This window comes from Crocodylus siamensis, chromosome 1 (genome assembly GCF_052110815.1).
Source record: "Crocodylus siamensis isolate JL-2025a chromosome 1, ASM5211081v1, whole genome shotgun sequence".
In the NCBI taxonomy this organism is placed as follows: domain Eukaryota; kingdom Metazoa; phylum Chordata; order Crocodylia; family Crocodylidae; genus Crocodylus; species Crocodylus siamensis.
This window is the reverse complement of record NC_143395.1, coordinates 139451935-139474326: the sequence shown is the minus strand read 5'-3', so window position 1 is coordinate 139474326 and position 22392 is coordinate 139451935. Positions and strand designations below refer to the sequence as shown.

At 43.3% G+C, this 22392-nt stretch overlaps 1 protein-coding gene across 1 annotated transcript in view; it reads left to right on the top strand.

Moving 5' to 3' along the window:
- Positions 1-22392, top strand: part of PCNX2 (pecanex 2) — a 269742-nt gene that overhangs the window by 216475 nt on the left and 30875 nt on the right. Inside the window, exons 26-28 of the mRNA XM_090044227.1 lie at positions 2232-2485; positions 11105-11338; positions 13382-13485. Of these exons, the coding sequence (XP_089900353.1) occupies positions 2232-2485; positions 11105-11338; positions 13382-13485 (592 nt within the window). The remainder of the gene's footprint in view (positions 1-2231; positions 2486-11104; positions 11339-13381; positions 13486-22392) is intronic.

The following is a 22392-nucleotide window of genomic DNA, read 5'->3' as shown; positions in this document are numbered from 1 at the left end:
TCCATTGACCCAGAGCAGTTGCTGCCTTTTTTATTGTTGAGCGCTAAGCATTAATTCATGTAGAAATCTGTGAAATGTAAGCAGAAGCAGCTCACTTTATGTCTGATTCTACTGGAAATATCAGATTGATAGGTCTTTGTTTTATACTACATAGGACTCTTGAGAGGAGAGATGTTTATTTTATGACTATTTGAAGGGGTATCATATCTGTCATATAGTATACTCCTGTAGTACATGCACTCCCCAAACAGCAGTGCTTATTTGTGAGAGCCACTCTAGAATACCCTCACGTAGTATACAGTAGGAGCTTTCCATTTCAGAACACTAATTGGAGGATTTGGGAGGAAATAGTTCTCTTTCATCAGTGTTTCAATAAAAGACAGACAAATATTTGCTAACTGCTATTTTTTCACTTCTCTCAATCTTTCAGGTTTTCTTTTTTTCTCTCTCCTTTCTAGCTAATGTGCTCATTAGCTTATTGGATGGAGAAGAAATGGAAGGGGATAAAACAACAATGTTTATATGTCAACATGTTTTGAACTGTTTTGCCTTTAACTTTGTTGGAGCCAGGATTTCATCCTGTGTTTTGGTGGAATTGAGAACCATATGTGTACTTCCTCCAGTAAAATAATACTATTACGAATAAGTAGAGACTGAGAGAGAGAATTTTCTTTCAGTTATACAGATGCAACACAATTGGCATCCCTGGGTTGTATCTGCATGGCTGAAAGAGGAAATTGATCCATAAAAATCCTGTATGGTTATGTCAACCAAATTAATATTGTATGTTGGTTTCACTCTTATATATGCAGTCTAAAGCAATCACAATCATGTTAAGAATTGCAGAAGTTAGTTTTAACCATTGGGGTTTTTTTCTTTAACTAAACAAAAAACTCAGAGTGTTTTAAAATACAGAGTTTCCTTTTACATTTTTTTTAGCTTTAAAAACAGTCCTGGAGTATACTTGCTCATATGTGAAAACGGACATGTCATACTCACCACAGGTATAAAGCTAAGTGATGATGGGGATGCAAACATAAACCAAGCAACAATTAAGCTAATGATGATGATCTTGTTATGGACATTGTAAAAAATAGACAAGAATGTGTCTGTAAATACTGTCACCATCATTTCCACTCAAAAGTGCTCTATTGCTTGTGCTCTGTTTTGACAGCTAAGGTTTTAGTTACTAAGAATGTCCCCTCTTTTGGCTGCAGTAAAATCTCTGGCAGATTTCTCTCCTATGAAGACCACCTGGAAGCTGAATGTACCAGCTGTTAGTGAACAATTTTCCTCCATTTGTACAGGTCTCAGTTAATGACCTCAAAATAGGCTCATGTGTGATCTAAGTGGTGAATGAGCCCATGATGGTTACATTTTATTTCATATAAATAGCCACACCTCAAAAGCATAATTCAGGTGCTTTGTGAACTGTAATGTCAACCATGGCTCTCTGGTGCAACTTGTTAACCTTGCTTTTTAGTTCCTAAATGGTTTGGGGATAGATTCATGTAGCGTAAATCCAGAAGGCACCATTATGATCATTAGTCTTACCTTTTGTCTCACGCCAGCCATAGATTGACACCAAGTGTTTCCTGCTCCAAGGCTGTAACTTTCATTGGGATAATTTCTTTTTTCTAGAAAGAAGCCTAACTTTAAATTAAAGAATTTAAGGCTGTGTAAGAGACACTATGTGAGAAACTGTATCTCTCCTCATGGTTCACTGATATAGCTGCTATCAGGTGGAAGCATTTAATTTGAAGCTGCTTGGACTTAATTGAGAAGGAGCTGCCAACTGCATGTTCTCTTTAGAATGTACTTCCCAAATCAGAATCCAGATTTTGTTAGTGTTCTTGCACACAGCAAAAACTATGTTTTGCTACCTGTGCATTTTGGAGGTGGGTTGAGAATTGAAGTAGTTGTCTTATCTGCCTGGGGTGATGAAGGGAGACTCCTTTTGTTCTATTCTGTTGAGTTGCTGAGGTGAGAGCAGAAGTCTTTTATGTGATTTCATGTATATTGGAATGCCCAGAGTATGCAATTTGGCCTCTTTCGGCTGCTGTAGATTTAAATAAATAATTCTCGTATTTTTGTTCTCAGCTACATATAGATGACTTGATGTGCCTAATTTATAGCTATAACTCTTTTTATTAGATTTCCATTAACTGTTCGAATATATATTGTTTCTTCCTCTAGTAACTGCTATTGTGTTATCCTTTTTAACTCTCAAGGGACATACTGCCAGCAGAGAGAAGTGGAAGCTATAACAGAAGGAGATGAAGACAATGAAGGCTGCTGCTGCTGTAAGCCAGGTCATCTGCCTCATTTGCTATCATGCAACGCAGCCTTTAACCTCCGATGGCTGACATGGGAAATAACTCGAACCCAATATATCCTGGAGGGCTATAGTATCATTGATAACAATGCTGCAACAATGCTGCAAGTGTTTGACCTGCGAAGAATACTCATCAGATATTACATAAAGGTACACTACAAGTGCAGTGAATTCTACCTTCTTTTCCAAGTTTGGAAATTTTCGCTAGTTAAAAAGGGAATGAGAAAGGGCTATCTAACAGAAATAATAGATTTTAAATAACAAGGTTTACATCTGCTAGTTTGCACTGACTGCAAGACCTGTTGTTGAAACGGTAAATCCTGTGATTTGTTCTACAAGGAACAAATTACATTATGAAGTCAAAGCCATTGAATCACAAAAGACACTTAGTTCCTTTATTTTTGATTATTACATTTCTTAAAGAACATTCTATATAGTGGTGCCTTGTCTACATGCTGACTTGTTCTAGATTAACTGAGCTGGTTTAGCCAGTAAAAAACCCATGAGTGAGTACATGGTTTTCATTTTAAAAAGGGGTTTTCTTGGTCTAGCTTATCGTTGTTTCATAAACATGTGACTCATAGAATCATAGAAAATGGGGGTTGGAAGGGTCATCTAGTCCAATCTTCTGCTCAAAGCAGGACCAGCTCCAACTAGATCATCCCAGCCAAGACTTTGTCTACCCAGGTCTTTAAAAATTCCAAGGATGGAGATTCCACAGCTTCTCTGGGCAGCCTGTTCCAGAGCTTTACTGCCCTCCTAGTGAGAGAGTTTTTTTCCTAATATCTAACCTTAACTTCCCTTGCTGCAACTTAAGACTGCTGTTGCTCCTTGTTCTGTCATCTGCCACCACTGAGAACAATCTAGCATGTAGTTAAAGACTGCTATTCAATCCCCCTCCAGTCTTCCCTTCTCCCTATGAAATGAGCCCAGTTCCCTCAGCCTCTCCTCAGAAGTCATATACCCCAGCCCCTTAACCATTTTTCTTGCCCTCCACTGGACTCTCTCTAATTTGTCCACATCCCTTCTGTAGTGTGGTGCCCAAAACTGAACACAGTACTCCAGATAAGGCCTCACCAGTGCCGAATAGAAGGGATCACTTTCCTTGAGCTACTGGCCATGATCCTACTAATGCCACCCAACATGCCATCAGCCTTCTTTGCAACAAGGGCGCACTATTGATTCATGTTCAGTTCATTGTCCACTGTAACCCTCAGTTCCTTTTCTACACAACTGCTGCTTAATCAGGTTTTGCCTAGCCTGTGCCGGTGCATAGGGTTGTTCTGTCGTAAGTGCAGGACTTTGCACTTGTCCTTATTGAACCCCATAATTTAAAGTTGTGCTTCTTTCTTTTAAACCAATCCTCCAATTTGTCAAGGTCCTTCTGAATCCTATCCCTACTCTCCGATGTATCTATTGCTCCCTGCAACTTGAAGTCATCTCCACACTTGCTGAGGAAGCACTCCATCCCATCTGCCAGTTCGTTGTTGAAGATATTGAACAAAACCAGCCCCAGGACTAACCCCTGAAGCACTCCACTTGATACCAGCTGCCAACTAGACATCAAGCCATTGACTGCTACCCTCTGAGCTTGACAATCCAGCTAGTTTTTTATCCACTGTACAGTACATTCATCCAGCCCATGCTTCCTTGGCTTGCTTGCACGAAAGTTGTGAAAGATTATCAAAAGCCTTGCTAAAGTCAAGACATCCACAGAACCTGCATCCCTTCATCCACAGAGCCAGTCATCTCATCATAGAAGGAAATTAGGTTGGCCCGGCATGATCTGTCCTGGGGAAATCCATGGTAACTTCCTAATCACCTTCTCTTCCTCCTGATGCTTAAAAATGGATTCCGTGAGGAACTGCTCCATGATTTTTCCAGGGACTAAGGTGAGGGTGACTGCTCTGTAGTTCCCTGGATCCTCCTTTCCTTTCTTAAAGATAGGCACTATATTTGCCTTTTTTCAATTATCCAGGACCTCTCCCAGTCGCCATAATGGTTAGTGGCTCATTATCATTGAGAATAGGTTAACCCATCTCAAGTCAAGCTGTCCAAGTTTTAAAAAAACTCCCAAAACTTGATGCAGCCTCTACAAAGAATAGAGCCCCACATCCAACAGGAGCAAGTTTCCCCTGGACAAATTTTCACATGCTTCTAATGTCTGCTTTGCAAAGCACAGCTTTCTCGCTGATCACACTTGCAAATGCACAGACTGTTCATTTGTGCATAGTTGCCACTGTGCTTTCTGATCCAGGTTTATGCCTCAAGCTTCACCTCTCTGGTCAGGCATCCTGGCCAATTTGATTTCAGCTCAGCTGAAGTAAATTTGGTGTAAAATTAGTCCTGTTAAGCACAGACTTTTGCACTATATCATTTAAACATATTAAACAATTTTAAACTATTTAATTTTATTAAGCACCATATTATTAAATTGTATTAGTGTAAGATGGAACTGGAAATGAAAAGAAAGGCACTCTGTGTGTAGACAGCTCTGTACTGCTGTTCTGTACTGAATTTCAGTCCAGAAGATTCTCACACTTGGTTTAATTTTTTAAGTGTCAGTAAAATTGAAAAACAAGCTGAGTTAGAATCAAATCAGTTCATTAGTTTCAGATAACTAATGTTCTTGGCAAGTTGTAGCTTTTTCTCTAGCTTTTTCAAATTAGCGGCTTAAGCTGAGGAGATTATGATGCCATCCTAAGAAGTCAGAAGAAGGTGATCTTTATGGAAAGGTAGGTTAGAACATCTGGTTTGGGGACACATACGTGGGAGTCAACATGTAGCAGGACCAAAAGATATGCAGTAGTAAGGTATGTGGATGGTTCTCCTCTTCTTGGACCATAACATTGTCATGGTAGATAGGCTTGTGTGTTCCAGTGACCCTCAAAGCAATGTCATCTGGAGTCTTGTACTCCTGGTAGGGTCTCTGTTGGTGAACAGATATGAGGTGAGGTCCCAGACTAAGCATGGTCCAAACCCCTGAAGACCCCAACAGTGGAACAGGAGTACTTGAGGACTTGCTGGACAGATGCAAGACCTGCTAGGCAGATAAAGGCCAGCTGAAAGAAGGAGGTGGCTATACCTTTTTTTGGAAAGGAAAGTCACCTGAATAGAGGTGCATTCACAGGGTTGGCTTTGCCATCAAGAACAAGATTGTCAGCCAGCTTTCGGAACTCCCTGTGGTCGTTAATGAATGCCTTATGACTCTCCGCCTCTCAAGCTCAGTAACAATCAGTATGCTACAGTTATCATTGCGTACACCCCCACACTTGATGATTAAGCCAACAAGGAACAATTCCATTGTCCTTTTGACACAGTCCCGACTGTCATTGCCAGGAAAGACAAGCTCATCCTCATGGGTGACTTCAACACAAGAGTTGAGCAACTCTCTGAACTCTGGAGTTGCACCATTGGAAAAGACGGGGTAGGGAAAGTCAACTCCAGTAGTGTCCTCCTCCTCAGCAAATGTGCAGAGCTTGACTTGCTCATCATGAATACCATCTTCAGACAGAGTGACAGATATAAGACCACTTGGAAACATCCACACTCCAATAACTGGCACCTTCTTGACTATATTATTGTCAGAGCCAATGATTGTACTGATGTCTGTATCACCTGAGTCCTAAGAGATGCAGTTGACTGCTGGATGGACTACCATTTAGTCAGATCAGTCATGGACATGCAGCTTGCACCGTAACATCATAAACAACTGAAAGGAATGTGGAAGAGATTTAACTTCAAGGCACTCCAGAACCAAGTTATATGTGAGGCTCTTCAGCAACACCTTACTAAGAGGTTCTCTGGCCTACCTGATGACATCAAGAACATCCAGACATATTTGGAGGAGCTTAAGAATGTTATTCACAAGGCATGAATCAACGTGATATTCCACTTATCATCACCAAGGTTGGTTTGACACAAACAATGAGGAAATCCTAGCATTTATCTATCAGAAGAGAACCGCATTCTGCAGTTGGCAAAATGAACCCTCCAACCAGCAAAAATAGGAGGCTTACCACCAGCTCAAAGCTGTAGTTCAGAGGAGGCTACAGGACATCAAGAACCAGTGGTGGCAAGTGAAGGCCATGGAGATCCAGAGTTTCACTGATCAACATGATATGAGAAGTTCCTTTCAAGCAATAAAAGCCATCCATGGGCTACATTCCAATGGCCCAACCCCTTGTGATCCAAGGACGGTTCCACCTTTCTCGCGGGAGATGTATTCACCAAACAACAGTGGAAGGATCACTTTAAGATTCTACTCAACCATGAATCTGAGGTATCAGCTGCCACCATTAAGTCCATCCCTCAACACCCAGTAATAAACCTCTTGCTGATCTTCCATCCTTCAAAGAAGTCTGGCATGCCATCACTCAGGCCAAGAATAACAAGGTGCCAGGCCCAGATAGTATCCCTGCAGAGGTCTTAAAAACTGATGGAACAGCACTAGCACAAAAACTTCACGAACTTCTCATCAAAATATAGGTTAATGAGGAAGCTCCACCTGCCTTAAAGAATGCCAACATTGTAGCCATCTTCAAGTCAGTATGTGGGAACTACCAAGGCATTGCCCTCCTCTCCATTGCATCCTTCTGAATTGCCTCTTCCCCTTTGCTGCAGATGTCCTTCCAGAATCCTAGTGTGGCTTTAGACCATCTCGGCATATTACCGGCATGATTTTTGTTGCATGACAGATCCAGGAGAAATGTAGAGAGCAACACCAGGAGCTGTTTATGCCATTTTTGACCTAACCAAAGGCCTTGGAGTACCTGCCCCAAGTCCCCCAAGGCAGACCTAACCAAGGCCTTGGTCTCCATCAATTGTAAAGCCTTACAAAAGGTGCTGGCTAGGTTTGGTTGTCCACTGAAGTTCATCTGTGTCTACAGACTATTCCATGATGGGATGACTGCCACAATCCTTTGCACTGGATCAGAGAGAGACCCATTTACCATCCACACTAGTGTCAAGCAGGGCTACATCATTGCCCCAACCCTTTTTTCATCTATCTTGCTGTGATTTTGATTCTTATGCGTGACTGCCTTCCTCCCAGAATTGGAGTTGAGTATCAAATGGATGGTCAACTTTTCAACCTGTGGTGCCTTCACAGCAAAATGAAAGTTACTGAGACTGAGACTGTCATCACCAACCTTTAGTATACTGACGACTCTTATCCTTGCACACACTGAAACCAATCTGCAGTCCACCCTTGACCTTTTTTCAGGTGCCTATCACAGCCTAGGACTCGTCCTTAATATTGGGAAGACCAAGGTGCTCCATCAGCCTGCCCCAGCACAAGCTGTCTCCTTTTGTAGAGAAACCCTGAAAAACATTGAGAATTTCCCATACCTTGTCAGTCACCTCTCCCAGTCAAGCGAGTAAATGTAGAAATAGAATGTAGGATTTGCTGTGTCAGCATATCCTTTGGAAAGCTGCTCTTTGCTGACTGAGATCTGCAGATAGAAATTAAGATCCTGGCCTACAATGCAGTTGTTATCCCCATGCTCCACTGTGGGTGTGAGATGTAGGTGACATTAAAGCCATCAAGTGCCTGGAATGTTTTCATCAGTGTTGCCTTCACATTAGATGGGAAGACCACTGTACCAATGCCAGCATCATCTCTGCAGCTAACAGAACCAGCACTGGGGCAAAGATCACAAAACTTCAACTCCACTGAGCTGGCCACTGTGTGCAGATGGCTGGCACTCGTCTCCCAAAGCAAGTCCTCTTCTCTCAACTTAGTCATGGTAAGAGGTCCCATGGAGGACAGAGGAAGCACTACAAGGACACCTTAAGAAGGGTGGCATCAAGCTACAGTCCGCTTTGAAGAGAACCATCTTGCTCAGGAAGCCAAGAAACAGCAGAGAAGGAAGGAAAGTGCATGAGATCCTGGTCAACAGTTGTGCCTCTCCCCTTCCCCCTGTCCTCCACTAGCCCAGGCATCACTTATGTCTGTGGAAAAACTTGCATATCATGGATTGGATTCCTCAGCCACCTTAAAACTCACCAGTAATCCCCCTCTCTCCCCCCTGGCAGACATCATCCTCATATCAAGGGAGAACTGATGAATAGGACTATCTTCATTGGCTATAGCTTTAGTAGGGTTCTGTGATTAAGACAAGGCTGTTCAACCTCTAACAGGTCGGGAACCACAGCCTTGCAAGTGGCACCAGCATAAAAGACTGGTTCCCTGTGCCACATGCCACATGGGTATTGCTCCCACTGCACTATGTATTTACCCACAGCTTCCCCAGCACCAAGGGCTGCACCACTATGCCCTGCCCTCTGGGGTGCAGCCAGGAAATGACAGCTGGAGGAGGGACGGGGAGCCCAGAGACCCAGCTGCTGCTGCAGCCAGAGTAATGGGAAGAGCAATGGCTAGGTGAAAGCCCAGAGGCCACAAATTAACCCCTCAGGCTAACAGTTGGACAGCCCTGGTTTAAGAAAATTATCCTATTAAAGGGTTAGATTGAGCTTCTTGAGTTTAATCCATTTCATTTGCCATTACACTGACTGCCAGGAAGCCACCTTTTTCTTCATGTAAAAGGATTTTTACTTTCCTCCAATAAACTGGGTCAGCTTCTGTAGCCTTTTTGCATATGTGTGAAATAATATCCTGCCTGACTACTGTGAGATTTTTTCCTAGTGCTCCCTCTATCTCCTCTCAATTTATTCTTGTTTAAATACCATTTAGTCAGCAAGAAGTTGTCTTAGTCTCTGAGTCTGTGCATTTCACTACCCATTGTTTCTGTCTCATTCTTCTTAAAAGAAAGTGTGCTTATCTCTCTGCATATACTCAAAATTTGAGACTATCTTTAGTTTGTATCTGTCTGTCTTATTTCTCTAGAATGCAGTTTTCCTTTTGCATGTATTTCATATTATTGAAATAAGAAATAGATTTAGAATTTTTAAACAGGGATTATTAATACTGTCCTTTTTAATGCCTTAGCAAAGTTCTTCACCTTTACAGGCCTTCATTCATTTCAATATCCAATTCAAAATTAATCCATTATTGATTTGCTCTGGTGCCAGCTGAAAATCTTGCTGTTCTCTACTCCCATCCCTGTTTCCTTCAGTCATGTTGACTCAGGCACCTTATTCTCCTCTTAGTAAGGAGACTTGATCCTACATTTTCTGTGCACTTAAACTGCCATTGACTTCAATATGAGCAGAGATGTGTAGCTGGTTTTAATATTGCTATTGCCGATATGAGAATCATTTAATTTGCAATTACTGTCCTCTGCAATACTGACCTTGTATAACCTTGTCTTCTGCTTATAAATATATTGTAACTCCATTGCCACTCATTTTTTTTTCCCCTGATGCTCCTAGATCATTCATCTGCAGGGATTAAACCTTAGGAACCCTGATGGAGATATGGATCTTGTTACTTTTTCATTAATTTATGTATGTGCTAAAAAATGTCTACTGAATGTGTTCCTTATCCGTCAAACTTTGAGAGAGATGATCGATGATCAGTCATTGTTTCAGATTCACTTGTGAAAAGCTTTCCAGTTTTTCTTTTTATTTCACTAACTTCATCAACAGTGTAGCCAGGGGTGAGGACTAGGCCTTCTAGTGGTGGAAGTATTAACCAATGGCTCTGTTCTTTATTCCCTTCACTGTGGGTTTGCCCATTTGGAAGTCAACAAGAGCCTCCTCTGGGGTTGGGGTGGCCTGCAACTACAAGTCTCCCCCTTCCTCCTCTCCTTTCTGAGCCTTATCCCTAGGCTCTAACTATTCCCCTTCCAGATCCCTGGTTGCTGCCCTGCCGCTCAGCTGTGGCTAGCCCAACTACTCACATCCCTCACTCCTGGATCTTCAACCGCTTGCCATCTGTCAGCTGCTGCATTTCCCATATAGTAAGGGAGGGGACTTCTGGTGTGGCTTCCCTCCTTGGGAGCCTCTCTGGTGCTTTACCCCCTGCCTGCTCTCTCCAGCCACTTCCGATAGGTGCAGCCCCGCCAGCCAATCTGGCCGTTCCACCTGCCCCCCCCGCAACTGTCTCATGGTCATAGAATGCCACGTCCCCTCGCTGTGCCCTATTCCCAGCCAGCCCCCTTCCCAGTCTGCAACCCAGGTGTATAGCCTAGGAAGGGTTTTCTGGGTTGCTGTGTTGCCTGGTAGGTGTCCTGTGCCCAAGCCTGTGTTACAAAGAGGCAACTACAGTATATTTATTGCCAAAGCAAAACAGCAATTAAAATAAGGTTTTTCAGAGCTATATTTTACACTTGGAAGTTCTCATATTTACAGTTAGGTTCTGATAGACATGTTCCTCTTAAAGAAACGGAAAGGTTGCATTCTCAGAAATCTGAAACTTCCCAAGAGGTGAAACAACATCAGACATTTTTGGCCATGTGTAAACTGAAAATCAGTTTTGCAAAATCTGCAGAAGCCTTGATCAATATCATTGTCATTTGCAGTAGACTCCCTAGAGTAACAGTCACTTCCTCCAATTAACTAAACAGGTGTTGAAAGCATCAATTCCAATTGTAGTGTATTGCTTTTCATTAATATTCCTTTAAGTCACATTCATTTACACTCGGTTAGCACTCAGCAGACTTCTTCCTTTCTTGTTTGTCTACTATTTAGATGCAAATTATTGCAGTCACTCTAGATAAACAGTTTTGTGAATCACTAATGACAAAGACCAGGAATAATACATAATATTGGGGATAATTAATGCCCTCTTAATCTGATTTTCTGTCTTTTGTGAAGTGGTTCAAAAGTAGGTACAATGGCTAACAAGTTTGCATTTTTTGTCAACAGAGCATAATATACTTTACAGCAAGTTCGCCCAAAATCTTAGACTGGATAAAAGACGAATCAGTCCAGAAGACACTACAACCCTATGCCAAATGGCATTATATTGAACGTGACCTTGCACTGTTCAACATTAACATTGATGAGGATTACGTTCCATGCCTTCAAGGAATAACCAGAGCTAGCTTCTGCAGTGTTTATCTAGACTGGATTCAGTACTGTGCCAGAAAAAGAATAGAGGTAAGCATGTATCTTTTAATTCCTAGGATACTGAATTATAGAGCTATTGCACTGGAGCAAATAAAAGAGTAACTAAAGTCTATTATCATATTTTGTCACATATAGTACTCCCAAAATATAATACATGCCTTCTTTTTGAAAGGAAGAATAAAGAAAAAAAAACTTTTCCTTGTAGCAGCAGCTAGGGAGCAGAGCCTGCTCATTGTTCTACTCCATGAGTGACATGCAGATTTTACTTTTAACTTTTACTAGTAACAGGTAGAAACTGTTCTTATCATATTTCTCATATATAATGAAAAATGCGATTTCCAGCAACTGTTTTTGGAGGGAAAAGTGTGCTACATGCAAGAAAAGACAGTATTTTCTTCAAACTATAGGGTAACGTATAGTGGGAAATATGTTTTGTACAATACGCAAAACATTTGTGGAGCATGTTAAAAGAGAAAATGGGGAAGAATAAGTAGTTTCATGCACACTATCCATCAGCATTAACTTTATTACCTTTAGTAAACCTGCATTTAAAATCTTAAAAAAAAATGATTGCTGCTAGTGGAAGTGCACACCCAAGGAAAAGCCTAAGTATGGTAACAGTGTTTAAGTTGTCATAACTTCAAAGCATCACTGCTGTAGGTCAAATAATATTGCGAATTTAGGGTGAAAATATCAATCTAGTTACACATAGGTGTAATTTTCAGCTGTCAAGGAATTACAGACCTGATTAGCCAGGAGTATCAGGTTAAATCTGAAAGGTCATATTTCAAATACTGTGTTGCAAAACTATGGAAACTTACCATCTAACTGGAAGGAGTTAACAGTTACCCATTCATAGTTTCTGAAACCCTAACATTATTCAGGTTCAGCCATCCTTCCTACACAAATGTATTATTATGTTTCATGTTGCAGTTAGACATGCAAATTTCACGGAGTTTAATACTTTGTTGATGACAGCAGAATTAATAACCAGCATAACTTTTTCTAGTCCTTATGTCTTTTGTGTGTTCAGGTTCTTCAACCCATACTTCCCATTAGTTGCTGCTGTCTTTAACCTGGGCAGCCTCCTTGAGTTTCAAGATTCGTTCTCCCCTTTCTTAGGATTTGTTAAGCTTGCCTGTCATCACCACCACACCATTTCCCAGGTGGATCACTACTCTAATTCCTGTTCCACTGAATTCTTCCTCTGTGTCTCCCATCTCCTTTTCCTTCTCCCTTCACAATGGGACCCACCACTTGTTCAAATTAAGACAGGATAGAAACCAGCTATAAAGTTGCTACATTTTACAGCACTAACTTTATAGCTGCTTGGCTCTTTTTATAGCTAGATATTTTTATGTCATGATAATTACTTTGCACATGTGGTCAGTCAAAATTTATTATGAAATTAACCAGTTTATTGTATAATATACATAATGTGTGGCAGGGGCCTTTGACTGTTGCAGCTCCCCACTGTACTATCTCCAGGCCTTAGCTCTACTGTGTCAAACTGAACTGGTGCTGCAGATTAGGGTTACTGCAGGCCAGACCTGGACCACCCTGGGGCTTGCTGCAGCACATGGAGCTGGCATGGAGTGCATGACACCCATAGCTCATGGGCTAGACTCCGCACTGCAGGCATCACATAGGGTCAGTCCAGGGTGCTACATGCCTTTGACCCCTGGTGCTACACATGCTGCATATATCATGGGGCCAGCACAGGGCACACACTGCATGTAGCACTTCATTGGACTGGCTTTTCACACTTGTTCTGGAATGACCCAATCTGGACCAGCCCCAGAGGCAGCATGGAGAGCCAGTCAGTGGAGTGCTACATGAGGTATGCATCCTGGACTGACCCCCACCCCCTGTGCTGCGTGCAGAGTGTGCGATGCTGGGTCCAGCCTGTGCCCTACATGCAGCATAAGGGGTTGGGTCCAGAGCCCATATGTTTGACACTGCTGGTGTATGCACATTTCCACTGTGTAGGAATATTATAGTTAGAGGAGTATTGTTACTTTGTTTGATAATGTTTGTATGAAGAACTAATATATTGTCTTTATATCTTTCCAGCATCTGGACAGTGATGAAGATTCTCCTTTAGTAACACTTTCTTTTGCCTTATGTATTCTGGGGAGGCGAACTCTGGGAACAGCTGCCCACAATATGGCCATCAGGTAATTTCTAGAAATACATTTCCCCCATCTTAAAAAAAGAAAACTGATCAGCTTTTTCATTTAGTGTCAAATCTGAAATTATTCTTGGATCAGAGATCATTTCATTGAAAAATGAATATTAAATGCTGCCCTTGGTCACAATTTTTCTCAGTAACCTGAACAATAAATTATATTAACTTTTTATTTTTTCTTTTGGCAAAATAGAATTTTATCCTACGGAATTTTCAGAGTAGTGATTCATTTTAGGTTGAATCCTGGCCTGAGGTAGTGTTGCGAGGACTTACTTCCTAGAGGAAAAATATGTTAACTGATCTGTTCAAAGAAAGTTCCAACAAAATATGGATTAGTAGGCTAAATAATAAATCCATAAGCTTCCTGTATTCCACAGAGCTGAACACCTTAGCTGCTATGCAACTGAATAATTTGATGAAATGTTGATGGTAGTAACCCACAGAATAAGAATTTGATTGCTCTTTGGCAAGCTTCACACTACACCACACCAGTACCACAGGTGACTGGAGGGGAGGTCCAGACATGTGCCCTCCTTGAGATTGGCCCCTGATTCAGTACCACTCAGGATGGGGCAATTTTTTTTCCCATGCAGGCTTTTGACCCACGTCTGGGCCTGCCCATAAATTGTGCCCCCCCCACCCCCGACTCAGGAGGCACCAGTCACCCCTGCCAGTACCCACTCACACATTGTTTCAGTTTTAACACGTTGTTTCACTAACAAATGTGTTCAGTTTTAATTATGTTTGACCCTGAGATAGATTCCTTTCATCCCCCCCTTTGCTAGTGAATCTTTGGCTTTACAGGCCTGCTTTAAGATAATCTAATATAATAAAAGTCTTAGTCTGTCAGTCTGTCTGTAACACTTTATTTGCACTCTGATTGGTTGTCTCGGCGGCCAATCACAATGCTGACTGAAACGATCAGAGTGCTCCAAGAGTGTCCTGCATTGGCAGCAGCACAGCAGAGCACTGCCATGATGGAGGGGACAGAGCAGGGGAGTGAGGCCAGCGCTACTAGCCTTGCCCCCTCTCCTCCCCCAGCCCTGCTCCCCCTGGAGGTGGCAGCAGCATGGGGTACTGGCCAAGGGGGGCGGAGAGCGTGGCAGGGCAAGCTTCCCCCCTCCCCCCTGCTCCTGGGAGGCGATGGCAGCATAGGGTGGTAGGTGGCAGTGCTCTGTTCCCCCACCTGACCTCCCCCCCATCATTCCTGATGGGCAATTGGCGAGCTAGTTTTATGTTGTCATAATATAATTATCAAGTCTAAGCACCTTGGAAGGCAAAAGGGTGCTTCATAGATAAAATTATTACTACTACAACAGAATGGACCAAGTTTTGATCTGATTCTATACATGTTGGAAATATTTGAGCTAAGCAAGTGGAAGAAAGCTTTTATGATTGTCATGGTAGTGGGATGGAGCTCTGTGCTATACTGTGATGTGCCCATGCTGTTTTCCCTTCAGTAAAACCCATATTCCCCTGGAGTGGATTTTGGGCTTGCCCTGCATCATAATTTTTTTATGATCAGAGGACTGGGTCATGTTCTTCTGCAGTTCACAACCCATTTCAAAAGAAGGTAGTGACCAATACAGCTCAGGCCTCAGTTAACTGAGTTGCTTAGAAAAAAAGTAGGGTGAAAGACAACTGGAGAAAAATCATGGGGCATCAGGTTATGAACAGTTGAACAGTCTGGGAAAAGCATCATACATTTCATGCGTATTAGGCGTAGAAGATCTTTGAAAGGACTGAGCCAGGAAGCAGTTAGGCAAGAGCAGGGTATATTCTAAAGACAAAAAGGTCCCATTCATATAAATCCAAAAAAATTCAGTAAAGTAAACTGGCATTGTAAGCACTACAGTGTTTCCCGCTCTAGTATTTCCTAGACTACAGCTTACTCTTTATCCACAGACTCATTCTGCTATAACCTCTTCCCTATTGATCTGTTCCATCATCTTCTTGTGTCATATCACAAACGTAGACAGTAAGCATTCTGAGAAGGGGAGAGAGAGTCTGTACTGCTTCCTGTACAATGATTCTTGACTGGGACCCCCAGATTGAACCCCAGACTGTTCAAATAATTAAATTGAAGGTCTGGGCTTGGCAAACCAAAAGCAAAATTCTGGCAAAAAGCAGGTGGTACTGTTTGAGTGATATCGGGGACCCCTGTATAATTCCTAAAAAAGACACAATTACCCTGAGAGAAAAGTGTCTATAACCAGTAATTCTCAACCTTTTTAGACTCGAGACCCCTTGGATAGACTCGAGGCATTCCTTGGAAAATCCCAGCTCTTAGTTTTCACTCATTTTTTTCACTACAGAAAAATAACAGAGCAATTCTTCTGTTGCAATGAACTCAGAAAGACAGTGGTGATATGTAGGAAATGCATGGGGGTGCATGTGCACCCTCTGAGAGCACTGGTGCACTCCCTGACCAGCTGCATTTGCCGCTTGGGCAGGGGGGCAGGTGGGAGCGCCAGTGCCCCCCCTGCAAGCACCGGCCGGGGAGTGGGGTGCTCTGGTGCTCCCAGAAGCAGCCACAACCACTTCTGGAAGTGGGCACAGTGTTCAGCCACAGCAATCGGCGACGGGGGGGATTTCCCCCCTGGTCGCTGACTTGTTGCTAAGGGGGCACATGCCCCCCCCACTCAGGCAGCACCAGTTGCCCATGCGGGAAGACCACAGCTATGGATTTCTATTTGAAATCTTTGGGTTTATCTTATGAATCATGTTAGTAAATCTAACAGTGCTAACATTGCGTGGAACCCTTGAAAGGAACTCAAGGCACCCCAGGGTGCTGTGTTACCCTGGTTGAGAAGCACTGGTTTATACCAGTTTCAAAGTGCTTATTCCTATAGAGAAAGTGGAATAGAAGATGTTCGCAAAAGGGGTCATAACAGTCTGCCTATTTTGATATTTCTTTTAAAATCACACCCATAATTGACAGTTATATTGATACAAAAAAATTTTAGACGGGCTGTACACTTACCTATGCGTAAACTCCTTTACCTTATTTAAAGGGTTAAACAAAGAATAAATAAAACCAAGTTTCATTATTTTGAAATGCATTTTATAGAATGTTTCAAGCCTGTCCCTTCTCAAAATAAAGCTATCCTTTAAATACTTGTTTTAGCTTTCTAATTTTTTATTTGAAATGTTTGCAAAGTCTGCTATTATGTCTTCCTTTGAGCCTGTTACTCAAAACATCCCTGGACCCATGTAGTGTGCTTCTGCTGTCTGTTTTTCTCAGTAACTTTCTTGATATTTTTGCTATTACCACCTGCATGCTGCTTTAACTTTATTTTAGATAGGACTGACTTTTTCTTTCTGCTTTCTTCCATTCAAATTGGTGTTATTTTTCATAAATTAACAATATTCCAACCTCTGTCCTAAAGTTACACTTTTCCCCCCATACTGCCCCTGTTTAATGGTGGTCTATCTAGCCAGTGGTCTATCCAGTGGTATCCTGTACCTCACCAAATACATGCCATTTTTTCAGTGAGATACAGGCTACTGGGCTAGATGGACCACTGGTCTGACTCAGTGTGGCACTTACTATATTCTTATTTTCAGAGGAAAGAGTAAAGTAGTTTTGACCTTAGACTTCCAGTAAACCCTACCACAGCAATAGGTACATTAGGACTGCATGTAAAGATACCAGTAAAGATGCTTAAAAGTGTTGATATACTGGAGTTTTCAGTTGCCATTATGAAAGTGCACTGGAATTCTTGCAGTTACTGAATTCAAAGTTAGCTGTTTAATCAGTTTGTAAGGTAATGGCCAGCTGGAAGGGTTGTTAGTAATATCTTTGTTATTGCAAACATACAAAATTATCATAACATTCCAAAGAGTTAACAGAGAAAAAACTGAAGTTAAGTTTATTTATTTCCAAGAGCTGTTGTAAGGATTTTAACTGTGGCCACTGGAGATAGGTAGTAGGAGTCAGATCGTATTTCCTCTTCATGCGCCTATGTGGTAGGTATATTGCCACCTAACTGCTGTTTTTGGCACTTATGCACATTTGGGGATGAAGATGGATTCAGAGGGGGTGCAGTGACAAGGTCACACCCCCCTTTTTGGGCCACAGTGCAGGAGCACCAGCCAGGGACTGTTTTTGAAGAATCCCCCCTATACTTTCCTCCATCCTCTCCTCTCCTTATCTACCTACTGCAGCCACTGTCCCTGGCTGACCCAAGGTAAGGAAGGCTGAAGAGCTGCTTCTGCCCTACTCCAGTCAGGATTTTCGGGAGCACTTATGCAGAGAGCCAGGCTCAGCTAGGGACAGCGATGATGGAGGGGTCAGTTCCCCCTCTCTTCCCTGTACTACCTTCTGCAGATGCAGGGCAAGGGAACCCATCTGCTGCCACCGCTGACCCAGCAAAGCCTGGTTTCCTGTACAGCCACTCCCTGCAACACTGGTTGGAGTGGTGCAGAATTTGCCAGGAGAATGGCAATGATGGGTGGACAAGAAGGGTGATAGGAGGGGACAAGAGGTGCTGCTGAGAACAGAGTCCCCTGTGGCCACTGGGATGCTGAGAGCAAGGGGAGGGGGAGAGGGACTCTTATCTGTAGAGGTTAACCCAACTTGAGAAGGCAGCCAATTGATTTAGCAGGCAGATCACAGGGCTGACCATCATTTTCGAGGGCTTATCATGGCTGTCCCCTCCCCATACCTCTGATTGCCCTAGGGGCCCTGGTGGCCCCTGCCCCTCAACACTGATTAGTGGAGAGGGGTGTAGCCGTATGACAGGCAGCCCTCTCAGCCAGTCAGTGGTGAGGGGCAGCCTTTTTGCATGTTCACTTTTGTGCCGGCAGCCTCCCTCCACGCTTTCCCCAAGTGAGCTGAATGGCCGGGAAGATTGTTTGGTCCCACTGGGGAGCAGGCATTTTATTTTTAGTAAGTTGTGTTTTTCTGTGAATTTTTCTGAGATTGCCCAATTTAGCAATTTCCACAAAAACCATGCAAAAGCAATTTGGGTAGGTTCCAACTTATCTGATTCAGGGACTTAAGGAAAAGTCCCTGGGTCCTGCTCCCATGGCATGGTCTTTCACTGCATCAGTGCAGTACTGGGGGAAGGTTGGGAATGAGTGACCACTGCAGCTCCAGTTGCTTTTCAAATTCCTGGATCTGCCAATGTCTGGAGAGACCCTGTAGCCCAAGCAGAGCTGACCAAGCCTGCTGTACTATCCAGATGCTAGAGTATAACAACACTGGGTTCCTTCTACACCTTTTTATTTAGGTTGTCTAGAAATGACCTTGGATTTCCATTTGGCACAGGCAGTTCTGCTGTGAAACAGTACAAGAGTAATATCCCCCTCTGCGATGCCTGTGTACCTAGTTTTATGGAATCGTAGAATCATAGAAAATTGGGGTTGGAAGTGACTTCAGGAGGCAATCTAGTCCAACCCCCTGCTCAAAGTAGGACCAGTCCCAACTAGATTATCCCAGCCAAGACTTTGTCTAGCCAGGTCTTAAAAATGTCCAAGGATGGAGATTCTACAACCTCTCTAACCTGTTCCAGTACTTTACTACCCTCCTAGTGAGAGAAGTTTTTCCTAATAACTAATATCAGCTTCCCTTGCTTCTTGTTCTGTCACCACTGAGAACAGTCCAGCTCCATCCTCTTTGGAGTCCCCCTTCAGGTAGTTGAATGCTGCTATGAAATCCCTTTCAGTCTTCCCTTCCCCCCATGAAATGAACCCAGTTCCCTTAGCCTCTCCTCAGAAGTCTTGTGCCCCAGCTCCCATGATTTTTCCAAGCTCTGCAATCACATCAAACAACATTCTGCATACCCTTCGGTTATTCCTGTCCATCTCCATGGACAGACATGTCCAGCTTTTCTCAATACTCCCTAACCTGTTCTTTTGTCACTGTTGGCTGCTCACCTCTTCCCCAAACTGTGCTGCCTGGTGCAGTAGTCTAGAAGCTGACCTTTTCTGCGAAGACTGAGTTGAAAAGGTCATTGAGTACTTCAGTCTTTTCTGCATCATCTATCACTAAGCTGTCTTCCCCATCCAGTAACGGACCCACACTTTCCCTGATCTTCTTTTTGTTGCTGACATACTGGTAGAAAACCTTTTTGTTACTTTTCACGTCAATTATTAGTTGCAACTCCAATTGCACTTCCGCCTTCCTGACTTCATCCCTGCATGCCCAAGCAATACTTTTATACTTATCCCTCGTCCTTTGTCCAAGTTTCCACTTCTTGTAGGCTTCACTTTTGTGTTTTAGCTCACTGAAGACTTCCCTGCTAAGTCAAGCTGTTCTTTTGCCATACATCTTAGTCTTTATGCACATCAGAATGGTTTGTTCCTGCACTCTCAGTAAGGTTTCTTTAAAATGCAACCAGCCCTCCTGAACAACTTTCCCATGCAGACTGGCCTCCCAGGTGATTTTGCCCATGAGTTCCCTGAATGAGTCAAAGTCTGTTTTTCTGAAATCCAAGGTCCTTACTCTGCTGCTTTCCATCCTTCCTTTCCTCAGGATCCTGAACTCACTCATCTCATGGTCACTGTTGCCCAAGTTGCCATCCACTACTACATTCCCCACCAGTTCTTCCCTGTTTGGGAGCAGCAGGGCAAGAGCACAGCTTGTAGTTGGCCTCTCTAGCACTTTTACCAGGAAGTTGTCTCCAACACTTTTCAAAAACTTCCTGGATTGCCTGTGCACTCGTGTATTGCCCTCCCATTAAATGTCAGGGTGATTTGAAGTCCTCCCATGTGAACCAGGGCCTGTGATCAGGAAACTTGTACTAGCTGTTTGAAGGAAGCCTCACCCACCTCATCCTCCTGGCCTGGTGATCTATAGTACACACTTACCACATCACCCTGTTGCTCTCTCCTCTGTCCCTAACCCAGAGACTTTCATACTGGAACTCTGAGAAATCATACAGATCTTTTGCATAAACCACAACTCCTCCTCCTCTTTGCCCCTTCTCTGTCCTTCCTGAACAGTTTGTCTCCATCCATGACAGTGCTTCAGTCATGCAAGCTCCAACCAAGTCTCTGTTATTTCAGTCATGCTATAGTTCTGTGATCGTGCAAGGACTTCCAATTTCTAGAGCTTCTCTAGGAATTTGTGAGGACATTCTGAGCTGTAACAGGGCTGCACATTGCGCTTTTTTTTCCTCTTTGCTAGTTATTTCTGTTAAGTAGACCTCATGGCAGGAGGTATGCAATGTTAACAGTAGGCCTGTGCAAAGCGGCTAGTATTCGCTTCGAATTCAGCCAATTCAAATCCCTGTCCCAAATCGATTCAGCTGACTCTGATTTGGAGATTCGGCTGCTGCCGAATCATCTGAATCTAATCACACAGGCCCCATCCCCAACAACTCTCCTAGCCCTGGCAATAGCTGTCCTGCTCACCCCAGCTTCCAGCTCTTTGGAAAAAAAAAGCCCTGACTCACCAGGGGCTACTGGGCAGGGGATGATCCCTGCTGCCTCCCACTGCCCCACACTGCATGAGGGGCTCTGCCACGAGCCCCTGACCTCCACCTGCTGCCCCAGTCCCCCCCCCCGCTGCTCCCAGCCTTTTAAAAAAAGACAAAAACAAGGACCCCAGACTCACCGGCTCCTGCCAGGTGGGGGGGAATCCCCGCTGCCTCCCGTTGCCCTATGCTGCATGGGGGGCTCTTCCAGAAGCCCCCAGAAGCCCCAATACCACTGCAGCAGCCAGTGAGTCTGTGGGGGAGGAAGGTTGTTTTGTTTTTTAAAGGGCTGGGATCTGGGCAGGCAGGGCAGCCATGGAGGGGCTGGGGGAGCCAGAAGGGGTCAGGGGAGCTGGGGGAGCAGTCAGGGGATGGGGCCTGGCAGGGGTCCCCCCATGGTCCCCTCCCTCCTCCGCCAGCCTCCCTTCCCCCCCTCCCCCCTCACTTACCAGCATGGAGTCCAGGTCCAGCTCCATGCTGCAGCCAGTGGGGACTGCCCAAACTGTCAAAGCTCTCCAAATGTTTTCCAAATAGATTCAGAGAGCTTTGAATCAATTCCGACCTTTTAATTGGTCTCCTGATTCGATTTGCATTCGCAGATTCAGCCACTGAATCAGGCTGAATGTCCTTCAAATCGAATCAGCACCTGAAGCTTCGCACAGCCTTAGTTAACAGATACGATGGAAAATCTGTGGTCTTTGAGTTATATTCTGTTTTCTGCTGTCTTGATGTCAATATAGAGTATTTTCACTGATTTTTAGCAAAGACTAACATTAGTAGAATGAGCCCTTACCTATCTTGGGGAGCTCTAAGTATCTGTCTCTTTAGCAAAAAATAATAATGCAGAGGTAATGATCAGAGAGTTGTCTTGAGATGTGCACAGTTTCATCAGATTTGAAGTTTACATTGTGTATGTCAACTATCAATTTGCACTCATTACACATGATTTCCTTCTAATCTATTAATCAGTAAATGTTAATGTGTAAAACAAGATTTGAAATCTTCTTATATAATATATGTAAATAATTTTTCAGTGTACCCATTCATGCAAATGTCAGTACAAACTCTACATTAATACTAGACTGCACAATAAATGTACTCATTAACACGGCAGAACATTGCTATGCAAGTCATGTATGATCTTAAATTGTCATTAGGCAGCATATCAAATATATAGGCGGTGTAGCTGGAAGAATGACATTGCTTAACCATTGGTTCCCTCAAATGTAAATGTCATTTTTCATTGAGTCGGGCTTGTGTCCGTGCGTGTGTATGTGTGCGTGTGAAAAGCAAACACCCCCCCTTTAAATCCTCTGTCCTAGTATTGCCAATACACAAGGCTGAATTTTAGAATCTTTGGGTACTTACACGCTCTGTGGCAGAATACCATCTCTTCATGTGACCCTGAACTGGATACCTTCCTGAGGGAGAAGGAAAACCTGCTCCCTCTGCCTATGTGACTGGCATCATGTACC